The sequence below is a fragment of the Pinus tabuliformis genome, chromosome 1_1 (assembly GCF_031772625.1).
Source record: "Pinus tabuliformis cultivar Carrire ecotype Pingquan chromosome 1_1, CPIR1, whole genome shotgun sequence".
Lineage (NCBI taxonomy): Eukaryota > Viridiplantae > Streptophyta > Pinopsida > Pinales > Pinaceae > Pinus > Pinus tabuliformis.
The window spans coordinates 922,866,004-922,889,820 of NC_142297.1; the positions used below are offsets into that span (position 1 = coordinate 922,866,004).

A 23,817-nucleotide genomic window follows, 5' to 3' on the forward strand; every position below is an offset into this window, starting at 1 on the left:
AAATCTTAATTCAAAAAAATCAAATTTACACCATTCAAAACCGTATAAATTTTCATTCGTGCAAGAAAAATGATTGTTAAAACATCAAAATATTATTTCACAGTTTCAATTAGGGTTATAAATATTAAAGTTTTAAATTTAAAATAAAATGCAATATTTTTTTATAAAAGAAAATTAAATTATTTATTAAAATAATTAAAATATTGTATTTGATATAAGATTTTTGTGATTCATAATTATTTTTGTAATAGTTTTTCGACAAATCATATAAACAATGTCAATTTTATTAATAAAGTTTATTTGCAAAATAATCAAAATATAATTATTTTATATTAATGTTAATTAATGTTTTAAACTTTTTATTCATTGTATTTTTAGACGATAATTATGACAATATTAAATATTATATTAAATAATTTAATATGTTTTTTTTTTTAAATCTACTAATGAGGTTCATCTTCATGATAATCAAAATATTAATTATTTTATATTAATGTCAATTAATTTTTTAAACTTTTTATCCATTATATTTTTAGATTATGGTTATGATAATATTAAATCATTTAATATGTTTTTTTTAAAAGAAAATCTACTATGCCAGTCTAGGTCTATAGGGACTTGAGCCCAAGTGGATGGGATGGCAAACCACCATTCCAACCACTTTAGCTAAACACCCATTGACTTTAATTTTTTTTTTATCTTACATAATATATAATTTTTGTCCCAAGAAAAACTTTACAATCTAGTATAGGGCCAGATATATAAATACAATGTAAGAAAGTATATATGTCAACATTATTTATCATCTTTCTATGTAAGTTAAAATTATAATATTTTATAATTTACAAATATTTTACCATTAATTTAATTTAACGTACATAACCTTTATTATAATATATAATTTATAACTATAAGTTAGAATGAATCTTTGGACAAATGTAAGCTGTTGTATTTATAATTCATTTTAATTTTTTTTTTTTAAAGATATGTTCTCTTTTGCATTATTATTAATAAGTTGTAATTTTAATTGATTTATCTTGAAAAACTTTTCATTAAATCATTTATTTGAAAATTAAATAAATATTTAGTTTGTATTTATTGAAAACAAATTATATATAAGGAGAATAAATTATTACAATTAGAATTTTATTTATGTAAAGAAAATGAGAGTATATTTCACATTATTTTTATAGTATTATTAAATAAATTTATTATATAAAATGGAGAAAATTGAGTAATATATTTAAATAAGAATTGATATACAGATCTTATTTCGTCATATTTATCCTTTATCGTATAATTGTGAAATTGAGGATGTCTTATCATTGAAATAACATGTAAATATTTAACTTTATCAAATAGACATGATTTAAAAAAGGTAAGTTTATTTTTCAATTTATTTAAAGAGTTGAAATAAATATTACAGAAACACGTGTTTCCAATATACAATTGAAATATTACTACTTCACTAACTTCCGAAAATTATAAAAAATATAATTTTGCATAAAAATTAATTTTTAATATGAAAAACTTAGTTCTCTCTGTGTACATCATGCTCTTATATATATAAAGTTACACAGTTTAGATTAAGTTATGCCAAGTGAACACACACATACCTCTTAAGTTTTGTGAAAATTTACAAGGACATATATTACATTTAATGGAAAATTGAGAAATTAAATGACACTAGTTATTTTTGCAAAAAATATAATTAGGACAACAACATAATTCTCTTCACATTGTCTTTTTACTCTGAATTAAAATTCACAATGCTTATATGAATTTTGAGTAATGCAATTCGATAAAAGAGGAAAACTTGAAATTTCATAGCCACATTTGGCCAAAAAGTGTAACCTATCTTCATGTATTCACCCAATAATGTTATCGATATATAAATAAACTTTAAAAATTTTTTTTTTTTTTTTTTTTACATGTTTTTCTAACCGACTCAGTTATGTTAGATACACTATAACTTACACACAATTCAAGACTAAGATTTTTTTTAATTATTGATGTAAATGGGATTTTATAATTTTTTTTTTTTTAAATTATTAGTCTTTTCAAAGAGTTTTATAAATATTAATAGAGATGGTAGATATTAAACTTTAAAATATAAACTCTTTATCACATTATTTTACTTTTACTATATTAATTTACAAATTTTGATATATTAATTTATAAAAAATAAATATTATTGAGTCCCAAAGGTTAGCTTAATCAGTCAAGTCCTTGTCCTTAAATTACTTTTGCTATTGAAAGTTCATGGGTTATGTGGTTGAACCAACAAGAAATGCTCCCTTCAGGTGAATCTGCCCACCTAGTATAAATATTCCAAGATTTATAATATATTTTATTAAAATAAAATATATAAATAAAGATAAAATATTCACTTGTTGTAATTTAAAATTAAAAGTTTTTATTTTTATTTTATAAGCATAAGAAGCATAAATAAAAATACAATAATAATATATAATATATAAAAGTCACAATGTATAGATATTATAAACCAGTTTATATCCATCTTAATTCCACATATATAAAACTATTTATCTATCTTAACTTCGGATCTATAAAACCTCAAGAAAGATCAAACTTTTGGAGTGAACTTTTCCTCAAATTTTAAACTTAAAAAAATAATTTTCACACTTAATATATCAAGAATTAAAATAAATCTAAACTGATATATTTTTAATTTATTTTTAGTTTATTTTTAGTATTTAAAAATATATTACTCTCAGATATTACACTTAAAAAAATAGTTTCAACGCTTAATATAAGACTTTGTATATTTATAATTTATTTTTATTTTTTAAAGATATGTTACTTTTTTGCAGGAGAGTTAACAAGTTCAATGCAATATTCGATTCGTAACCCGCGTAGCCGTGGTGTATCAAACTTAATACATTATATTATCTTTGTATGATGTTTAACACATATAATAGTCAAATAATTGGGTATCGGATTATGATATTATAATTTTAATTGATTTTTCTCGAAAAGCTTTTCGTTAAATAATTTATTTGAAAATTTTCAAATAATTTGTTTGTTTGTATTTATTGAAAACCAATTATATTTAAAGATAATAAATTATTATAATTAGAATTATATTTATATAAAGAAAATGGGTGTATTTCACATTATTTTTTTAATAAATAAAAATAAATATATTATATAAAAGATAATGAAAAAAATTGCGTAATATATTTGAAAATGGATATAATATAAAGAAAATGAGAGTATATTTCAGATTATTTTCCAAATAAATATATATTATGTAAAAGCTGAATGAAAAAAATTGTGTAATTATTTAAGAATTGATACAAAGATATTTCCATGTTGTTGATGTCACTACGGTATTTTTGGAAATTATAGAAATATTTTTTTTTTAACAAGAACGGTTATGGATTGTATTAATGGGTCGGTCTAAATACCAATCTTCTGATTACAGTAGGAGTGGGCACGATCCAATTGGATTCGTCCTTCTGAGACGCTATTAGATTTGCTTTCCACTTCCATCTCCTTTTGGGATCAGCAATTGCGCTTATTTCTACAATTTGCCCCAGTTTAAATATACAAACAAACAGCTTTAGAATTAAGCAAAAAAACATATCTGCTGAAATGATTTAAGGAATTGGGACCCATGCTTCTTCCCCGTCTCTTTTCATTGCCCCGGCTGATAGCTGTGCAGCTTTATTGGCTTCAAGATCTGCCTCCTTGTTGTTGGCTCTCAGCACATGATAGTATTTCAGATTTTGGAACAGCTTTGCCATGCTTCTGATTCTTTGGATCAGCCTTGCTAATTTTAAATCCCGTGGAGTAGAGTTAGTCACCATGATTTTGATGATCACGTCGGAATCCCCAAGGATATTAGCCCCCTTGATTTCCAGCTTCAAGAGCTGCTTGAGTCCTTGGTAGAGGGAAAATGCCTCAGCTTGGATGCTGGAATTGATTCCTAGACCCCAGGAAAAGTGGAGGATCTCTGCACCGTCAATGTTTTTAATTACTCCCCCTGCTCCAGCGTTGCCCGGATTACCTTTTGCTGCCCCATCAAAGAAGAGGGAGTGCACCTTTTGCTTGAGGATCCAGTTTTGAAAATCCTCGCTACCTTTCCCCCTTATTTGCCATTCCTCAGGAGGAGCCATGCTTCTGATATTTTGATGAAAATGCAGGCTCAAGGAGGACCCCCAATCTCTGTCTAGCTGGGTGAGGTTAGAGTCATCTTTATGTTCTCCCAAACATTCTTTTAATTGAATCTTTACCTTGGCCGCCACCGTCTTGGCATTGTGTTGGATGTTCCTGAAGATTCTGCTGTTGCGCTCTAGCCATAGCTGCCAGCAGCAAATTTTAAGCAGTGATGCCCAGGCCGCTTTGATCACTTTATTTTTGGGAGAGGGCCCGAGATAGCAGGTTTTCCAAGTGGCGAACAGATCTATTATGGCGGCAGGAAGCTCGAATCTGGGGTTCCAATAGTCCATCAGTTCTCTCCAGACCTGAATGGAGAACTTGCAATTGAGAATCAGATGCGTGGCGCATTCCTCAAAGTCTTAGCACAAGGAGCACCTGGACGGTCCGTAGAAGCCGCGCCTCTGGAGTTTATCTTCGGTTAATATTTTCCTGTGGCATAAAAGCCAACAAAAAAAAATCAAATTTTGGCAGCATGGAGATGCCCCAGACTGTCTTCCACGGGGCCGGGTCTGGAGGCACATTTGGGATTGCAGCAAGGCACGCTGATCTGAATTTGAAACTACTTGTAAATGGTTTGCAAGGTATTCAATTCAGTAATATACATGTTTAAAAGATGTCCATGTCTTGCAGAAAAAAAACAAATGAAATTTTCAGCTGTTCATGACCCATTTAAGTATAGCAGATTTATTTCCTTTTACTGTTTAACACACTAAAACGAATTTGTTCTGCAAAATAAATCAACCACATATGCAAAAGAAGTTGATGAAGCAGTTCACCCCTCCTGGGCTACGTCTGCTGGGTCCAAGGTTCCCAAATGGGCCTTTCCTCGTTTTAATTAAATGCTCAAAATGAATATACAACTGAATAGAAGTCTCTACAGGTGGAATAGACTGCAAAAACGGATTCAGAACAATTGAATCCTTCAAGATTGACTACTGGTTCACCTCCAATGGATACCTGCAACCCTATACATTTCTCCCAATATTGGGCCCCGGTGGCTCCTAGAACTTCCACGGCTCCAAAACCTCTGCAAATGACCTCAGATGGCTGTAAGACCTGTGCCAATGGCTTCAGAAGGTCGAAAATACCCAAAAAAAAAAAAAAATTGTCCAAAACCGCCTTTCCTAGCCAAAGTTATGGCCATTTACTCCCAACTGCCAGCTGCCCCTACAAAAACTCCAGATAACTTTAGTTGGGGCCAGTTAGGCCCGCCAAATATGGCGGGTCCACCCAAATTTGGCGCTCCACCAAAATTTCCGCCAGTCTAACTGCTTGTGATTAATGGGCATGTGACCAAAATTTCGGGTTGGCTGTTTGCATGGGATTCCGCGCCGGCGGTTAAGGGTCTAGGCCCACGGTTTTATGGCGGAGGTCACATGTATGGGGGCTGGTCCTTAGGGGCTGGCCCCCTTCGGGCCCCGCCCAAAGTAAATTTAAATTTTATAAAACGTTTCCGCCACCCATATAACACATGTAACCCCGGTGGCACGTTGGTAAGGCGTGGTTGTTGCAAACTATAGGTCGCGGGTTCAATACTTAGAACTCCCAAAAATTTTAAAATGCGCTCCAACATACATTTGCTGACATCACCCAGGCCACGTGGCAGCCTCCGGGCCTGCCACGTGGCAACCTGTGATTGGCTGCCCAAAAAGGAATATTCCAAGGAATATTTTGTGGAATATTCTTTTTTTTTAATTTTTTTTGAAAAATTCAAAAATTAAGGGTTATTGGGCGATTTTGTTTTTGGCATAACTTTCTCATACAGCGACCGTTTTTTGAACCGTTCGCGGCGCCGGAATCAGGAGGACGAGCACTTTCCAGTTGTTCAATTTTGAACCAGTTCTAAGCACTTTCATTTTTGAGCATTTTACGACACATAGGACATGAGCACCTGATCACACGCATATCCCTGGGCTACTGTATATTTGGCCGACTGATCGCCCCAGCCTCGCCTATCTTTCCTATTGATGCACGTGGGTGCAATTCCGTTCAATAATTCATAGATGTGGACGGTCTCTTGGTGGAGGTCTGAAGGCGGATCCGACAGACTCCAGCCTGCCCATTGCGTTCATTCCATGCGGATATGTCCCACAGCTTAGTTTTCCCGACTACCGTCAACCATTCTTTCAGCGATTTCACCTTTGGGCAATCTCCTATAGGCTCGCGATCCATGATACAATCATTCCATATGCTTATTTTTTTCCCATTTCCGGGAATCCAGTAGGCTTTGGATTGAATCAACGGGGCAGCTTTGGAGCAGAGGTTGACGATCGGCGAGGCTCCTTGAGGTAAAGGTCCATCTAAACATCTCAATCTCGTGCCTTTGAGGTATTTTCTCCAGAGTGTTGTCTGTGCCTAGCCTGGTTTAGGCGCAATTAATCTCCAGAGGAGCTTGGCTCCCATTGCTATGTTCTGCTGAGGAAGCTTCTTGAAATTGAGCCCACCCTCCATCTTAGGTTTGAGAACAGTCTCCCATTTAACAAGCAGGAATCTTCTCTCATTGTGTTTACCCCCTTTCCAAAAGAAGTTTCTAATGTATTGATCCATTTTCTGGAGTATACCAATGGGCGCTAGAAGCACAGAGAATTGGTATAATGGGAGGCTGCTAAGGACGACTTTAATGAGAATTGTCTTGCCTGCCATATTTAGCCAATTTGCTCCCCATGCCTGGAGTTTGCTTTTAAATTTTTCTACTTGCGGCATCCAGTCCCTGCTATAGGTGCGCTTGAGGAAAATAGGTAGACCCAGATACTTGAACGATGTCCATTCTGAGGAAGCTGCAAATCCTAGACATCTGGTGATGATATTGAACAAAGAGGGCGAGGTGTTCCAGCAGTAAGTATGGCACTTACCCTTGTTGAGGTTGCTACCAGACTCCATACAATACTCATCGAGCATCTCTTTAAATCTTTTGGCTGAGTGGATCGAAGCTGTCCCAAGAAGTAGAGTGTCATCTTCAAATAAGGCATGATTTATGTTTTGGACCCCCCTCGCTATGGATATCCCTGAAATCTCCTGCTCTTGCATTTTTTTGTTTAGATGGAAACTAAGAACTGAAGCTTGAATAACAAATAGCAGAGGAGACATGGGACAGCCCTGTCTTAGTCCTCTTGTAGCTTTGAAGAAAGTTGCAGATCTACCATTGACTAAAGGAGCGATCCATGGTTCCGAGATGCAAGCCCGGATCCAATTGATAAATCTCACCCCAAAACCAAATTTTTTCAACACATTCAAAAGAAAACTATGATTAACTCGGTCAAAGGCATTTGCTAGATCCAGTTTGATAGCCATACCTTGTTCTTTGCGCTGCTGACTTGATAGAATTGCCTCTTGGACTAGTGTGAAGTTGTCCACCAAATGCCTTCCGTGGATGAAGCCTCCTTGGTTCTCTGGAATGATTTTAGGAAGTATATGCTTCAACCTGTTAGCAATAACTTTTGTGATCAGCTTGTAGCCAATGTTACATAGGGATATGGGGCAAAACCTATTGAAGGAGTTGGCTCCCTTTTCCTTGGCAATGAGAGCAAGAAAAGAGGAGTTAGTGCTTCCTCCTAGTTTCTAGCAAGCCTGCGATTTTTGAACCATTTTATATAAATCTTTCCCCACTATGTGCCAGCAGGTTTGGAGAAAAGAGGCGGAAAAACCATCAGGGCCTGGGGATTTATCTGGGTTCATGGCATAGAGGGCCCTTTTGAATTCTTCCATTGTGACTTTGTTTTCTAGATGGCGGTTCATCTCAGCAGTTATTGAAGTGGGTACCCCATCCAGCAAACAAAAGTTCTGATTCATATTCGTCTCTTCACTATACATGCATTTGAAATGTTGATGGGCCGCATGTTTAATGCTTGCAAAGTCTTTGTGTATGGTGGCAGCTTCCTTAATTTCAGTTATAAAATTGAAACCTTTCCTAACTTCAGCTTGTTTGTGAAAGAATGAGGTATTTATGTTGCCTGCCTTTAGCTAAAGATAGCGCGATTTGATCCTCCATGTTTCCTCTTCGGCCAGGCAAGATTTATGGTAATGCTGTTGGAGATGAACCTCTTTGTCTAAGATTTCTCTAGATATATATGCCTTTTCTGTGATCAATTGATGGGCTTCAAGCAGGCTTTGGATATTTTTCCTTTCAGCTGTTGGATTGACAAAAGATTTGGCCCAGCACTTTAGGGCTGATTTCAATCTCCTGAGTTTTTCTTCCCAAATATGAAATGGAGATCCACTAACAGGCTGGGACCAGCTTTCTTTGACAATCTGCAAGAAGATGGGTTCCTTGATCCACAAAGGGCTAAACTTGAAGGGAATGGGGCCAAGGTCAGCGTGAGCTCGAAGGATTAGCTTGATTGGCTTATGATCAGAGGCGCTACAAGGGAGAATGTGCATGCTAGCGTCTAGGCCAAGTAGAAGAAAGGAGCTATGCACCAAGAATCTATCCAGCCTTGCTGCAATATGGCCAGGACCTATTCTTTTATTGGACCAAGTGAACTTACCTGAGGCAGGCTTGATATCTAGCAGATCCCAGTCTTGGAGGAGATCCTCTACTCATTCCCTTGCCGGGTCTCGCACAATGCAGCCTCCTCGCTTTTCAGAAGAGTGTAGAGTGATGTTCAGGTCACCTGCTATGATGACATTTTCCAGATTGCCCAGATCTGCTTGCTGCCTTAAGGAGTCCCAGCAAATCTTTTTTTCTCCAGCGTTGACCGGAACATAAACATTGAAAAGACAAAAAATTTATTTTGTAATTAGATGCTGCATCTTTAACATCGCCCAGTGGGTATTTGATGCCTCTGCCACCAGCGAAAACCTGCTTTCGTTCCAAAGAGTACCCAACCCTCCAGAGGCTCCTCAGGCTGAGACAACTATTGCATTACTCTTTTTCCAAAGTTTTTTGCTTACCTGAAGAAAATCTGGCTCCTCCATCGTAGTTTCCTGGAGAAGGAGTATGTCGGGGGCCTCTATTCTTATTAGATTTCGTATAGCCTCTTCTTTGATTTTGATTCCCATACCCCTACAGTTCCAGGAGATTATCTTCATTATTTACCTTTGCTTGGTTGGGCTCCCTTGGAGCCTTGATACTGATTTCTTACCATCTTCGGCTTTTTTGCTAACAGCTTCTCCAATGTTGGTTGACTGCCCTGTAGTTTGTCTTTGTACGTTTCGTTCTCTCTTTTCTCTCGATCTGTTTTGCGCCCTCTTGTAGATCTCCTTACAGAGGATTGGGATTCTCCTGTTTCTCCTTCCTCCTCCGATTTTTCTGATTCTTGATCCTCCTCCTCGACTACATCAGGGGTTTCCTTTGAGCTTTTTGCGGCTCCTGTGTCTTTAAAGTTGGGGGGTTGGGAACCTTTGTCTGGGGACTCTGGATTTTGAACTACCACTTCATGGGAGTCCTCTAGTTGGGAGCTAAGAGGATCGAACCTGTTCTCTGGGGTGAACTTGGGCTGGGACTGTTGGATCTGCTGAGCCGGATCCTGCTGGGGGCCTTTGTCGGTAGTTCCTCCCGGCTTCTGGGTCTTGGAAGACATTTTGGATCTTTTAACTTGATTCCAGCCGGCCTCCTTCCCTTGAGCTGCTTCATTGACCGTTGGGCAGTTTCTGGCAAAGTGCCCATAAACCTGGCATTTCCGGCATTTGAAGGGCAATTGTTCATAGTCTAGCTTCTGCACATGCGTCCAACTTCCTACTTTGAGTTTGATGGCCTCCGGAAGCCCCTCCTCCAGATCCACCTCAACGCAGATCCTTGCACAGTCGTATTGATCCTTACTGTTCGCTCGGTCTATGAATTTCCCCAGGGCATTTCCAATATGCATCAAAGAATCCTAGTTCCAGCAATGAACTGGGAGGTTGGGAAGCCTAACCCATACCGGGACAGCTTTGGGTATGTCTACTGCTAGATCGAAGTCAGGAGTCCATTTGTTTAGATACATACCCTGGGGGCCCATAAAGTAAGGACCATTTCGGAAGATCAACTCTTTATCGTCTTTGGAGGTGAATTTAAAGAGGAAGAATCCTCGTCCCAGAAAATATGAGGTCACACTTTCTTTGATCAGCGGCGACCAGTTTCTTTTGACCCAACTCTCTGTTGACTTGGGAGATGGCCATAGACCAGTAAACTGGCCTATGAGAGCCCGCTCGGACAGGGACAGAGCAACCTGGATCGGGGTTTCTGGAGGTAGAGAGATCTCAGGGATATCGTCGAGCTTCTTGACGAATTTCGCCGCTTCTACATTTTTCTTCTTGGGTAGCCCATCCAGAAGCCGACTGAATGCCTCAGCTGAGGAAATCGTCGACGGAGGAGGAGAGGGAGGGGCCTGGGAGATGCCCAGCACCTCCATGGGCGCTAGATCTGACTTAACAGGCGAAGATCAATCCTCCATGACCAGTGGGCCTTGCTTGGGCAGATCCTCAACTGATTGGTCTCACAAGCAGTCAGGAATGCGCAGGGGTCTGAAATCTGGAACGTGGAGCAGCGCACAGATCTGATCGCAGTCTTCGATCACAGATCCTCGACTGATCGGGCTCATGCACTGGGATCTGGAAAGGCCGAAGGGGCCGAGCTGGGGCGGGTGCAGCGCTCAGAGCTGTTCAAGTTAGCGAAAATTATAGAAACATTATTATCAACAATAGTTTATACCAATTTTATAATTTTTATTTTTGTAAATTGTGAAATTGAGAATTTGTTATGAGTGTGATATTCAACTTATTAAATTGACATGAATATATGTGAATCGTTTAGTTATAGTGGTCATTTAGTTATAGTGGTGATAGTGTATGTGAATCACTTAGTTAACAAATATAATTTAGAGTGCACTTTAGAAGTGCAAAAAAGTAAAAAATAGGAAATTTGAATCAAATTGTTTTCCTGTAAATGCTTGGTTTGATGAGGAATGCAAAATGGCAAGGGAAACCTTGAAAAAGGCAGGCGAGGAGAAGATGAATATAAAGTTATATGAACAGATTTTAAAAAGGAAAAAAGATGAGTTCATGCAAACAAGGCGAGAAGAGTTAATATATCTAGGAAAGAATAACCTAAAACTTTTTTGGCAGGAACTTCAACCAAGGAAGAAGCAAATTGAAAATAATATTATAGCCAAACAATGGTTTGACTATGCAAGACAACTCTATGAGAGAATCACAGGATGAGCCTCCTCCCAGGATCAACACAACTACAAAGCTTTTCATATTACAAGAAGGGGAGGCATGAATTAAGAAGTTGAAAAAAGGAAAGGCAAAGGACTTGGTTGAACTTCAAGCATAATATCTAAAGTGGGGAATGAACATTCTTTCAATGGACATCACAGAAATATTCAACAAGGCCATTCTGTAAGGATTCCCAAGAGATTAGACAACTAGTCTAGCAATATGCCTTTTTAAAAATGGAGACATTAATAATCCTTCCAACTACATAACCATTATGATAAATCCTTTGTTTGCAAAGCTCTTCAGCACCATGTTAGAAAATAGAATCAATAAGTGCGCAAAAGTAAAAGAAAAGAGGGCAAAAGGCCAAGCACATTTTACGCGGAAACATTCTAGAGTAGATCATGGTATCAGGTTGAGACACATTATTGAAAATGTTTGGGGGGCAAAAGAAGAAGTATCTTGTTTCTTTATTGACTTCAAAAAGGCATTTGACACCATCTCTAGAGATAAATTGTGGAGTAGAATGGAAGAACTTGAAATTCTTTTGCATTATATAGTTCATGTCCATAGGTTTTATGAAGAAGTGAAAGTCAAAATTAGAACTTCAGACATTTCAGAAAGCTTTAGAAGTGACATCGGAGTCAAGCAAGGCTACCCTTTATCCCCTACTCTTTTTTGTTTATATATTGATAAATTGGAAGAGTGACTAAATATGCAAGGTGGGGATTTGTTTATATATTGATAAATTGGAAGAGTGACTAAATCTGCAAGGTGGGGATGGTGTTTGGTGGGGGGCGGGAGCGGGCTTTGTGATAAAGCTTCTTTTATATGCCACTGACCTTGTATTGATTGCTAAATCAGCGCAGGAATTGCACATGCACCTATATGCCCTTGAGAAGTTTTGTAAAGCAGTGGGGATGCAAGTCAATACCGGCGAGATCAAAATAATGATTTTCTCAAACAAAAAGAAGTAAAGCCATTATACGTTCTTCTTTGAAGGCAACATTCTTGAAGAAGTCAATGAATACAAGTACCTCACGATTGATTTCAACAACAAGCTTAATTGGGGGGACTATAGAAAGAAGAGAAATTTAGGAGGGTGGAAAGCATTATATGCTCTTCAAAATAGAGGTTGAGAAGCAGAGTACCTAAAAGGAATTGAACAAATGGGAGAAGGTAGATAGCCTAAAGTTATCTTCAATGAAGGAATGAGTGAAAGAAATAAATCATGGTTGAGATTTCAACCCCACTTGTGATCTCCAACAAAAAGATTACTTTGGAGCTAGCATTTCATGGAGAGTAAAATTCTTATTGCTCAATTAAGAACTAACTCGCATCAACTTCGGTGCGAAACAGGTCGGTGGAAAAGACTTAAAGAAGCTTGAGAAGAACAGGTGTTTACTTTTTGCACTTCTGGGGCAGGTCGGTGGAAAAGACTTAAAGAAGCTTGGGAAGAATAGGTGTGTACTTTTTGCACTTGAATCGGAAAAACATTTCATTTTGGAATGTGATGCTTTCAGAGACATCAGAGATAGTTACAACAATAGATTAACATCAGTTCCTTCAGAGATAGTTACAACAATACCTTAACATCAATTCCTTAGCATTGTCTTTTGAGTGAGGAGACTCTTAGAAGTTTGGATCAGCTCATCATTAAATTAAGTAATAAAAAGATTGAATTGCAAAAAGTGCAAAGTAAAGAAATAAATAGTCCTATAGACTATTTGAGTGAAAAGACTCTTAGAAATTTAAATCAACTCGTCATTAATTTGAATAATAAAAAAATTTGAATTACAAACCACAAAAAAAATAATAATAATCTTATAAACTATTTCTAATGTCATGGGCGTTAAAATTCCTTCCATTCATTCATTCTTCTCTACCATTATTAACATGTTCCATGATAGAGAAGCTTCCCATCATATCTTAAAGTGGGATTTAATCACGGTAGTGTGGAGGAAATTTCAGCAGCAAAGGGAAGCCATCCACAATCCGTGTTTGTTTTGGGAAGACAAATACTTTATTTAAATAGTGTACTGCGTTTTTTGTTTGCAGTAGTCTTTAACGCGACTTTTTGAAAGCCTTTCCGGCGATTTTTTCCGGTGAAAATCCGGCAGTAATTTATTGGAATCCAAGTTTGATAGCTAATTTCTGCACAATGAAACCGTCCCAGGGGTTTTTCAGGGTGCTGAATCCGAATATGCAGTTAAAAAACCATTTTAACTGCAACAAATCATGATTTCATCTCAATTTCTTCCGCCGGATTCCGTCACCGGAATCTCAAAAAGTCGCATTATAGACAACTCCTTTTTGTTTTTCCATATACAATCCGTGTTTGTTTTGGGAAGACAAATACTTTATTTAATTAGTGTATTGTGTATTTGGTTTTTCCTATGTAAGTTTTGTAGAACACCCCTGGTATATGCACGAGTAACGAAACTCTTTCTCCCGCAAATTCCTTTCTTAATTAGCATTTTGTCCTTTCTTCTTTCTCAATAGACTCCAGAGAATTGAAAGCCATTGAAAAAACTATTTCCAAGAATGATGAATTTGTCGATGAGATTCCAAATGGATCACTAAATTATTAAATTAAAATATAAAAAAAAAAATAGTGTGAGAAATATATGTATAAATTTAAATAATTTTATTTTGGATATTTTTTAATATTTAAGTAATAAATTAAAATATAATAAATAAATTTGATGATTAAAAGATAAAATGTTAGTATTGATTTAGAATATGATGTTGTTTGTATTTTATTTAAAATAATATTTTATATATAAATATTTGGAAAAAAGTTTATATTGTTGAATTTAAGCTTCTGATCGATATCAAATTTTTTAGAAGATTTCTTTGGCCGCGGAAGAAATCTTCTCAAAAAATTTATATATTTCAAAAAATTATTTAAAGAATATTTTAAATATATAAATATAATTATGGTAAATAAAATATATTTATTATAAATGAAAATAAATATAATTAAATAAATAATATTTAACAAAATTATTTTAAATATTATGATAAGTTCTTTTTATTACATGTAGGTAAGGTTTAGTCTTAGTGGTTGTTGCACATCATTCTTCATCCTTGATCGCTATAATGCTCTCAGAGTCACATCCATCAATGGTGCTTCTCACCCCTACAACCTCCTTCATGCTCGCAACCTTGAAATTTTGAGAATACACTCACTTAAGAAATACTTGAATATAATTATTTTGAGTATTTAACAAATCAATTATATTCTTCTTTGACATATTAACAATTTTTTATTTAAATGTACTTGTTTCAAATTTTAATAAAAAGATTTCAATGCAACTAGCCACATATTTTAATTACATATTTTTCTTAATATAAAATATAAAATTATTATTTAAAAATAATTTACTTTACTTTTTTTAAATATTATATAACTATCATTACTAAAAATAATGATTAATATATATATATATTATTTTAATTACATATTTTTCATAATATAAAATATAAAATTATTATTTAAAAATAATTTATTTTATCTTTTTTAAATATTATATAACCATCTTTATTAAAAATAATAATTTAAAATAATATCCGGGAGGTCACCCATCCCAGATCGCCTCTGACTCAAGCACACTTAATTATGGAGTTTTCCCCACAATCAAGCCCATTTAGCTTGCTACCCCATTTGCAAAACCTTGGCAAGTATTGTGCCTCATGAACCATTCAAGCGAGTTCCTTTCATTCTTTTGAATTTAAGTATTGACAAGTAACACTAAGGGAAGATTGACTGAATCCAATTACGTGCATAAAAATAATTTGTTTGTGTTGTTTTTTACCAGTGACAACTAGCCTATTTTTGTTAAGAACTTACTGTAGAACATAAATTAATTATGGATATTTACAGAGAGGAACAATAACTAGCAACAATCATAAACCATAAACACAAATGTTTATCCAAGAAAACCCAAAATCCACGGAAAAACCCAACCCAATGAAATTTCATTAGCCTTGGCCAAAACCCTCGCCAACCAAGCCAAGTGAGCCTTCATTGCTCACATCCCTAGCCTACATAACAATGAATTCTTCCCAGCCTTTTATAGAATCCATTACATGCAATACCATGGGAAATAATATCGTAGGTACATTATACCATGTGCGTAAAAACCACTACTATTTACCCTGGTCAAATTTGACTCTAACCTTAGTCAAGTTTACCTAACACTTCCCCCCTTAAACTTGATTTGGGGCTTCCTTGACTAAATCTAGCCAAACTTGCTAAGTGAGACAATCCCACTCACTTTAGCCCTTACTCCCTTCAACGTTTTTTACCCAAGGTATTTTTTAACCCGGCTAGGTCTAACCCAGACTTTAGCGGTGATTTACCCAGGGGTACACATTCCTTACCAGGTCTTACACCAGTATGCCCATTTACATGCAATAATTAACTCCCTTATAATAATAATTTTTGTTGTTGTTGTTGTTGTTTTCCATACATATCCTCTCACCTTGCTCTCGTTGAGTTTGTTGTTTCTAGAAATACCCTAGACACTTTTCCTTATGTTCTCATTGCAACTCTCACTACAAGTGAATCCAAGCAAAGACCATGTTACACCATTTCCAGCGTTGTTTTCATGTTGTGCTGCCTCTGTTGACTCCTTCACACAATGTATGCATCAACAATCTGCTTCCTTTTTACCACCTACAGCATAGCCCAAACTCCAACTACTTTGTGGCCAATCTATTTGAATCATTAATTCCCAAAAAACATCACATCGCTTGTTTGAAACCCCCAAGTCATGTATATCCACTACATATCCATACCCATATTACCCATCCACTAGGCCCATTAACCTTTGGGAATAGAAGCGTCCCTTTGAAGCCAACTTTGGGCTCTGATACCAATTGTTAAGAATTTACCAGAGAACATAAAATAATTATGGAGATTTATAGAGAGGAACAATAACCATCAACAATCATAAACCATAAACACAAATTCTTATCCAAGAAAACCCCAAATCTGGGGAAAAACCCAACCCAATGAAATTTCAATAGCCTTGGCCAAAACCCTACCCAACCTAGCCAAGTGACCATTCACCAGTCACATCCCTCACCTACAAGAAAATAAAGTCTTACCAACCTTTTATAGGCTCCATTACATGCAATACCATGGGTACACTATACCATGTGCCCAAAAAACCACTAATATTTACCCTGGTCAAATTGACTATATCTTGAGTCATGTTTACCTAACAAAATTTGATTATGTTTTGTTGTGAGGTGGTATGGACATCAACACGGGACATATATAACTTAGGGTTGGTAGGGATGATATACTAGAGTCCAACATGAACATATTCCATGACTCGAGATGGGGTAGAGGGTAGGAATCTCCATGGAATCCTAAGGTGGGATAAAATTATCCAGGTGATGTTTTTGTGATCTCCGTTATTTCTTTCTTTCTCTTTTATTCAAAAATCTAATTGAAATTTTCATGATGAGTATTACAAAGAATCACATTTTTGAATGTCAACCAAGATGCTAGTAAAATAATGTTAATTAGCCATCAATAATTTTGTCCCTATCCTTTTTTATAGTAAATTAGATGCAATGTTGTTTTACACTCTGTTTTAAGACTTTTAAAGGAAGTAAGGTCCAAGAGATTAAATCTTTACAGATACCTTTTTGGTTTATGAATTAAGTAAGGTCCAAGAGATTAAATCTTTACAGATACCTTTTTGGTTTATGAATTTATTTATCGTGATCAAGTTATAGAGCAATAGTTGTTTTACTGTGAACTTTGATCGTGCATATATATCTTTGTGAATTCCATTGTTTCCTTTCAACAATGTATATTACAACCTTCTTCCCAAATTTCCAATTCTAGGTTGGTCTTGTTGGTATTCCTTTGGGTTTCAATCTATTAACATCTCTAATAATCTTTGTTTTTCACATTGAATGCCTCCATATTGTGGTGGTCGATTTTCTTTTGATTTCGTTCTAAATTGTAACCATGTTTACTTCAAAGTAATTTTGAATGTGACTAGCTTCTTATCTGTCTTAGAAAACCTCTTAACTTTTAATCAACTTTTGAAATTTATTATAAATATATCTACTCTAGATGAAAAATGCATCAACTATTGTAGATCTCTCTAAGAATTACGTATTTATAATTACTTAAAATAGATTGCAAAATCATTTTTTGTGGTGTTTCGACTGAATCTAATATAAACAAGTGCTGCATGCAGCTGGTAGTCCCTGCCGGGGCAATACAAATGCTTTGTGCAACATGTCTAAGCTTTTTGTTTCGCTAAAAACCTGCCTTCGTCTAACAAACTTGCTACCTTACCTGAAAGATCTTGATGTCTGCATGGCGTTGACTGCATGGCGTTGCAAATTCAGTGTGTAATTTGTTCTCTGGAGAATTTCTGGTTTTTGAATTGTTTAGAGCCATTGCCATCTTCCCAGACAGGTCCTTCAATTAGCACGACCAGTACAGAGAGCGTTCTATCCACCGATCGATAGATGTTTGACGGTATATTAATTGCTTTGACTTTTTTCATATGGTACAGTTTAACCAATGTTTCAATAAAATTTCAAATTTAAAATTACTTACTTTTTATTTTCATGAGTTTTGATTGGGCGAAAGGTTTTGAGCTCTTATTGCAGGCTTCGCTCCATTCGAAACATATTTTTCCACATCTCGCACTTATATCCAAAGTTTATATGCCTTCAAAATTTCTTGGTTTTGTATCTTTTCCATTTTATCCCAACATATTCAACATATTCTAAGTGCATCTTCCTTCAAAGTTATATACACGGTTTCAATTTCTTCAATTTTATAACCACATATTTAGTTTCCATGCACCCCTTGCATTTATCACCATTACCACGTATTCTTCTCTGCATGCGCCACCTTTCATTTTTGCCACGGAGCTTGCATTTATCGCCAGCTGGCCCTCCTAGCCTCGGTACTTGATCTTCATCTACAGATACTATTCTTGTTCGTCATCGGACGGGTGAGGTTGTTTCAGGTTTTCTGATGTCTCCACTGCACGTCTATCTCCTCGGCATACACTATATTGGGTTATCGTTGCTTTCTGCTCTATCTTATCATTTGACATGGTCATTTTGTGCATAGATAATGGGTTTACTTCTCTGGTTGATGCCTTTACTTATCGATGGGCCTGGTCTCTACAGAATTATGGACTCCTACACCATGCACAGCCATGCGGGGGCAACCCTAGACGTGATTTGCATCTCAGGTAAGGTCTTTGTCCTCATCCTAGGGTTTTTAAGTTATTGTATCAATTTACATTTCTTGCAGAAGTATCGATGTTGATCTTTGGTCTTTAAATCTTGGCGAGGTAGAAATTTTGGGTTGCAAGACGGAGCAAAAGCTAGAGATCTGAATTGAAACTTATCTAGTCTCCTTACCGGGTACTACATGAGCCGAAGGCGTTTGCAAACTGGGTTTTGATACATAGTAGGTTTTATTGCAAACTGAGTTTTGATACATTCTGGGTCCTATTGCAAACTGGGTTTGCCCTAAACCCTTGTTGGCTTAGCTCGGCATATGAGGTTACAAGGTCAGCAGTAGACCCTAGCTGTGTGAACCCAAGTTTTAACTGTTTTTCTCGTCCTACCACCAGACTATGTCAAATGGAGACACGTTTTCAGTCTCGAATGTTAATATATGAATGATTTATTGTCACGGTCATGCCGTTCTTGTTGTTCAGATTATTTATTTTTACTTCAACCTGTTCTGGGTTGGCTTGTTATCTGCGTAATGATATGGTTAAGGAAGTTGCATCCTAATTGTTTTCATGGGTGTTGTTCTCCGAACTCATTTGTCTACCTGTGCTATAGTTTGATTATGAAATTTCAAGGCGAGATGCTAGTTTATGGCCGAGTGCGGCAAGCTCTTTATCCATGGAAAAGAAATAGTTTTCTTACCTGATATTTAATGGAAAATAACCCTTACCGACTACTCTCTGTATATTAGAATGACTGTCAATGATTTTAGCTCTCACCTTCAGCTCAAGGAGAGCGTGTTGAATGACCATCAGAATATCAGTACCAGTCTTCTGCACGCGGCTTCCACAGAGGTGATTTATCATTAATTTCCAGCAGCACTGCAGCAGGTTAGCATTCTAGCAAATTTGATTAGGGAAATTTATTTTTTTGTTACTGATTACTTGTAATCATTTTTATAATGAAAACAATTTTGAAGAAGCATAACAAACCAAGCTGACAAAAAAATATAATTCAATTTCTAAATTGTACCTACAGGCGCAGATTAACCGGAGAAACAGCCGAGCTCTTGTCTTTCTCTGCTTTTCTTCTGCAAATTGATTAGCAGCACTGCAGCAGGTTAGCATTCTAGCAAATTTGATTAGGGAAATTTATTTTTTTGTTACTGATTACTTGTAATCATTTTTATAATGAAAACAATTTTGAAGAAGCATAACAAACCAAGCTGACAAAAAAATATAATTCAATTTCTAAATTGTACCTACAGGCGCAGATTAACCGGAGAAACAACCGAGCTCTTGTCTTTCTCTGCTTTTCTTCTGCAAATTGATTAGTAGCACTGCAGCAGGTTAGGAAGGCCGACTGCCATATAGTATTTGAGAAGTATTTGAGAAATCTGCAAAAGGGCGAGCACGCTGCCATATAGCATTTAGAATTGAAGAAGAACTGAAGACAAGTGGCCAACTGAAGACAAGTGGCTACTGCCATGCAAAATTCGTGTTATTGCCCGACGTGTTGTGGCTTGCCTATATGATGTGTTGTGGAAGTCGGCAACCAAAGTTTGGATAAAATAACTTGCCGCTTCAACCAGCCTACTTAGGATAAGATCATATTGCAAACTTTGCCTCCACAGCCTACTTTGGATAAGATGATATTGCGTCAATATTTTTGCATCGGGCGACGTGAAGGCTGTAATAAGACCTCAATTGTTTTCCGAACCAAAAACTTTGCTTAAAAGTTTGTTGAATGAAATTGGGAGCATTAAACTTAGGTTAAAATGCCAAATCACTGAAAAAAATCGGTCAAAGTATAAACTAATGCTCGGTCAACGATCGATCGATCGCTAATAGTCCCAGGCAGGGACTAATAACCTCAACTAATGGAAAAAGTATCTATCTTATAAAAATTCTCATCATTTAATCAGATTTTGAAAGTTATTTTAAATATATCTACTCTCTATGAAAAACTCATCAACCATTGTAGATTTCTCTAGTAATTGCCTATTTAGAATACTCATTGTTTGTAGTGTTTCGACCAAATCCAATATAAGTAGCCTAGTTAATGGACACAATCATTAAGTGTGGACATTCAGATTTTTATGGGTGGAAACTCTTTTCAGAATTTGATAAAAAAAATGAATTTGACTTCTTGAATTTTTCTCATGAGTAATAATATAATTTTTATTTTGTGCTTCATGATAGCTTTTAGTTTTCACTAGGTCTCTTATGAGGAGGGGTGAAGAGGGGTTAAGGATGGAATTCACTTTTGGGGGAATTAAACTATCTCAAATGGTGTTCCAAGCTCCTAGTTATAACATCCCACTAGTGGGTAATTAGCTCTTCCATCCAATAGACTAAGTGGTCCCAACCTCAGTTCAACCTAATTACAAAAAAATATAATGTTTTCTTTTCCCCTTCGGGCTACCTCCTCATATGCAAAAGTAATAATAGCAATACAATAATGTATTTGCTCTTATGACATGCTTATGTAATCTATATCATGTTATTTTGTCTTTTGTTCAACAACATTTGATATACAACAAATCATTATATAATGTAAATATTTTATGCGTATTGTTTTATGACAAATTTTAGTCTAAAATCAGTTAGTATCATTCTTTACCTAAGCCAACCCACAACAAATCATTCTTGATGTAGAGTTGCTGTACTTCTCCTCTACTCTGCCTCAAAGTAGTTTTTAATTTAACATCAAGCAATCATTCTTCTCATTTGTTTTAAGTTTAAAATTATAACAAGATTTCCAAAGTAGGCCCTCTTGCATGGTCTTTGCTATGAGGGACTCTATATAACTTTTTTGAAAAAGACACAATCCAGGTACTTTTAATCTTTGACAATTAATTTTAATTTGATTGTTGAAAAAAATTGATATAAAAAATATGTTATCATTATTAATTATAAAGGTATAATAAGATATGGGATTCAATAAGTCATTTGTGTCTTATGACCATTTTATTTTTTTCTTATTATAAATATGCGAATTTATTTTTTTAATCAAAACTTCATAGGTGAAAGGTTAATTTATCATCAAAACATCACTTTTGAAGGGAAAAATTTTAAACATAATGTTTCTTGAAGATCAAGATAAAAATCCAAAACTTAGAAGAAAAAAAATATACCATGGCAAAGAAGAACCCAAATTCCAACTATTACAGTAGATACAACTACTTTTTCATAAACGCTATAAAGGGTCCGTTACTATTACAATAGACATTACTACTACAATAGAGACAACTACTATTTCATAAATGTTAAAACCCTTGGTGAAAATATGTTTCAAAAAACTTGAACCTATAGAACTAAAAAAAAAAATTTCACCAAATTACTCAAATTAAAATTAGTTGACAATAACATCCAACCATTTTACAATTTATAAAATGATAAATTGAAAGCCATCTTTGGTTAGTACAATGGTTTGTTTTGTCCAGACGCCATTGGTAACCTAATCCTCTTCTCACAGCACAGAGATTTCCGCATCTTGATATGGACAAGAATAATGGCGGTAACCATACTTGATCGTCGCAACGACGAAATAAATGGCGGGGACTAAGATATGAACGGTCGGTTAGAGGAATTTCATCGTTTTTGACTTACTTAGTTGGTTGGTGAGAATTCTGAACGGCCAGTTTCGGCGCATGAAGAGAGCGGCCCATCCGTATGTTACGTAGGTGATGGTGTGCTATCTGTAATGATTACCCATCTCATTTTTTGGTTGGTGGATTTTGAAAATTCCAAAAAGTAAAAACTTCTAAAGATGGGAGTGCTTGGATTTTAAATGGATTTAATAGTATTAAAAATTCATTTATCACTTAAAATATTGAAGTTTGTTAGTTATGATTTTTTTTCCCAAAAAAAATAGATTTTATTAAAATGAATTTGAATTTTTATTATTTTCAAATAAATTTATCAAAAAAATAAATATAATAAAATTAATTATTTCTGTTTGCTTATATTTAATTATTAACTTTTTAAAGTATTATAATGTATTCATCCATATTCTCATTATTAGAATATGTTTTTATTGAAAAAAAACAAAAAAAATAGATGGTGTTTTTTCCGGAAATTTATAATAATATAAATCACTATGAAAATCTCCTATCACTCAAAAGATAATCTTTATTATTAATTCAAATATATTGACACCCCAAATATTTTTTTTCAAGTAAATATTATAACAACTACTTTTCTCTCCATTCATGTATGTAAGTTTATACCAACTACTTTATCTCTCCATTCATATATGTAGGTTTATACCAACTACTTTATCTTTTAGGTGAAAGTAATAAAAAAAATTCAAGTTTTTAGAGTTAAAAATAGTATATATTTTAACATGAATCCTTTGTTAAAACAATAACTCTTAGTTCGCAGTCTCAATGGGATGTTATTCAAGGTTTTAATATTTAAATTAAAAATATTTTAATTTAAATAAAATATATATTTTTAAAATAAGATAAGAAAAAGGTATTAATATAAAATTAAATATAATAAAATTGTGCTATAAAAAGATTATTTACTAAAAATATATATAATTTTATTTCATATTAATGCTATTAATTTTTTATAAAGTGTTGAGAGGGATTAAATTTTTTGAGATGCATTTTTTTAACTGAAAATTTAAATAAAAGTTTTTACTTAGAAACATTTGATCTCTCCATAATTGATAAATCCTAAATTAATATAAATCTATTCTAATTATTTATATAGATGTCATGTATCAATTCCATGTTAAACATGAAAAAATTAACACCTAATCTTTATCTTAATCCACACACTTAAAAAATAATACCTAACTTTTTTTTATTTAAAAAAACAAAAAACACCACTAAACTTAATCATTTCAATTCGTTCAAAAATTTCCATATTCAAACCAATGCCTATGGAAATATTATGGAAATATTAGGTGTTCTCCATTGTAAAAGGAATATACACGTCATAAATGGATATAATCCTTTATGTAGGTTTAAATGGATAAACTTGTTGACATGGGTTTTAATTTAAATAGATAGATTTTATATATATATATGAAAAAGAGTTTTGTGAGAAAATATAATAATTTATATTTAGGCTAAAAAGCAACAAAAATTATCGGAAAAGCAACAATACTACTAGTACTTTGGGCAAAAGCATAGATTTGAGTTGTAGTTTCTGCGAGCTTTTTCATTATACCATCATGTATTGGTGGTGTGGTGGTGAAACAAATGAAATATCATAATTGTTACGTTAGGTGTTTTGGGTGGGGAGGAGGAAC

General features: G+C 34.7%; 1 protein-coding gene and 1 long non-coding RNA gene across 2 annotated transcripts; one reads left to right on the forward strand and one right to left on the reverse strand.

Annotated features, from left to right (window-relative positions):
- Positions 1–3,623: 3,623 nt before the first annotated feature.
- LOC149217446 (uncharacterized) lies at positions 3,624–6,357 on the reverse strand. Its single transcript, XM_089390215.1, has 2 exons — positions 6,235–6,357; positions 3,624–4,490 (listed from the first exon to the last, which is right to left on the reverse strand). The coding sequence occupies exons 1-2, from the start codon at positions 6,355–6,357 to the stop codon at positions 3,624–3,626; spliced, it is 990 nt and encodes a 329-aa protein (XP_089246341.1).
- Positions 6,358–18,474: 12,117 nt separating this feature from the next.
- Positions 18,475–18,914, forward strand: LOC149217447 (uncharacterized). The gene is made up of 2 exons (XR_016250678.1): positions 18,475–18,563; positions 18,670–18,914. It is a non-coding gene; the product is annotated as an uncharacterized LOC149217447 (long non-coding RNA).
- The last annotated feature ends 4,903 nt before the right edge of the window (positions 18,915–23,817 follow it).

Excerpts from the sequence above, each read along its gene's own strand:
- LOC149217446 (XM_089390215.1), bottom strand. The coding sequence starts at position 6,357 with ATGGATCGCGAGCCTATAGGAGATTGCCCAAAGGTGAAATCGCTGAAA. Across the intron at positions 4,491-6,234 it reads AACGCAATGGGCAGGCTGGA|GTCTGGAGAGAACTGATGGA; the intron begins GTCTGTCGGATC and ends TTCTCCATTCAG.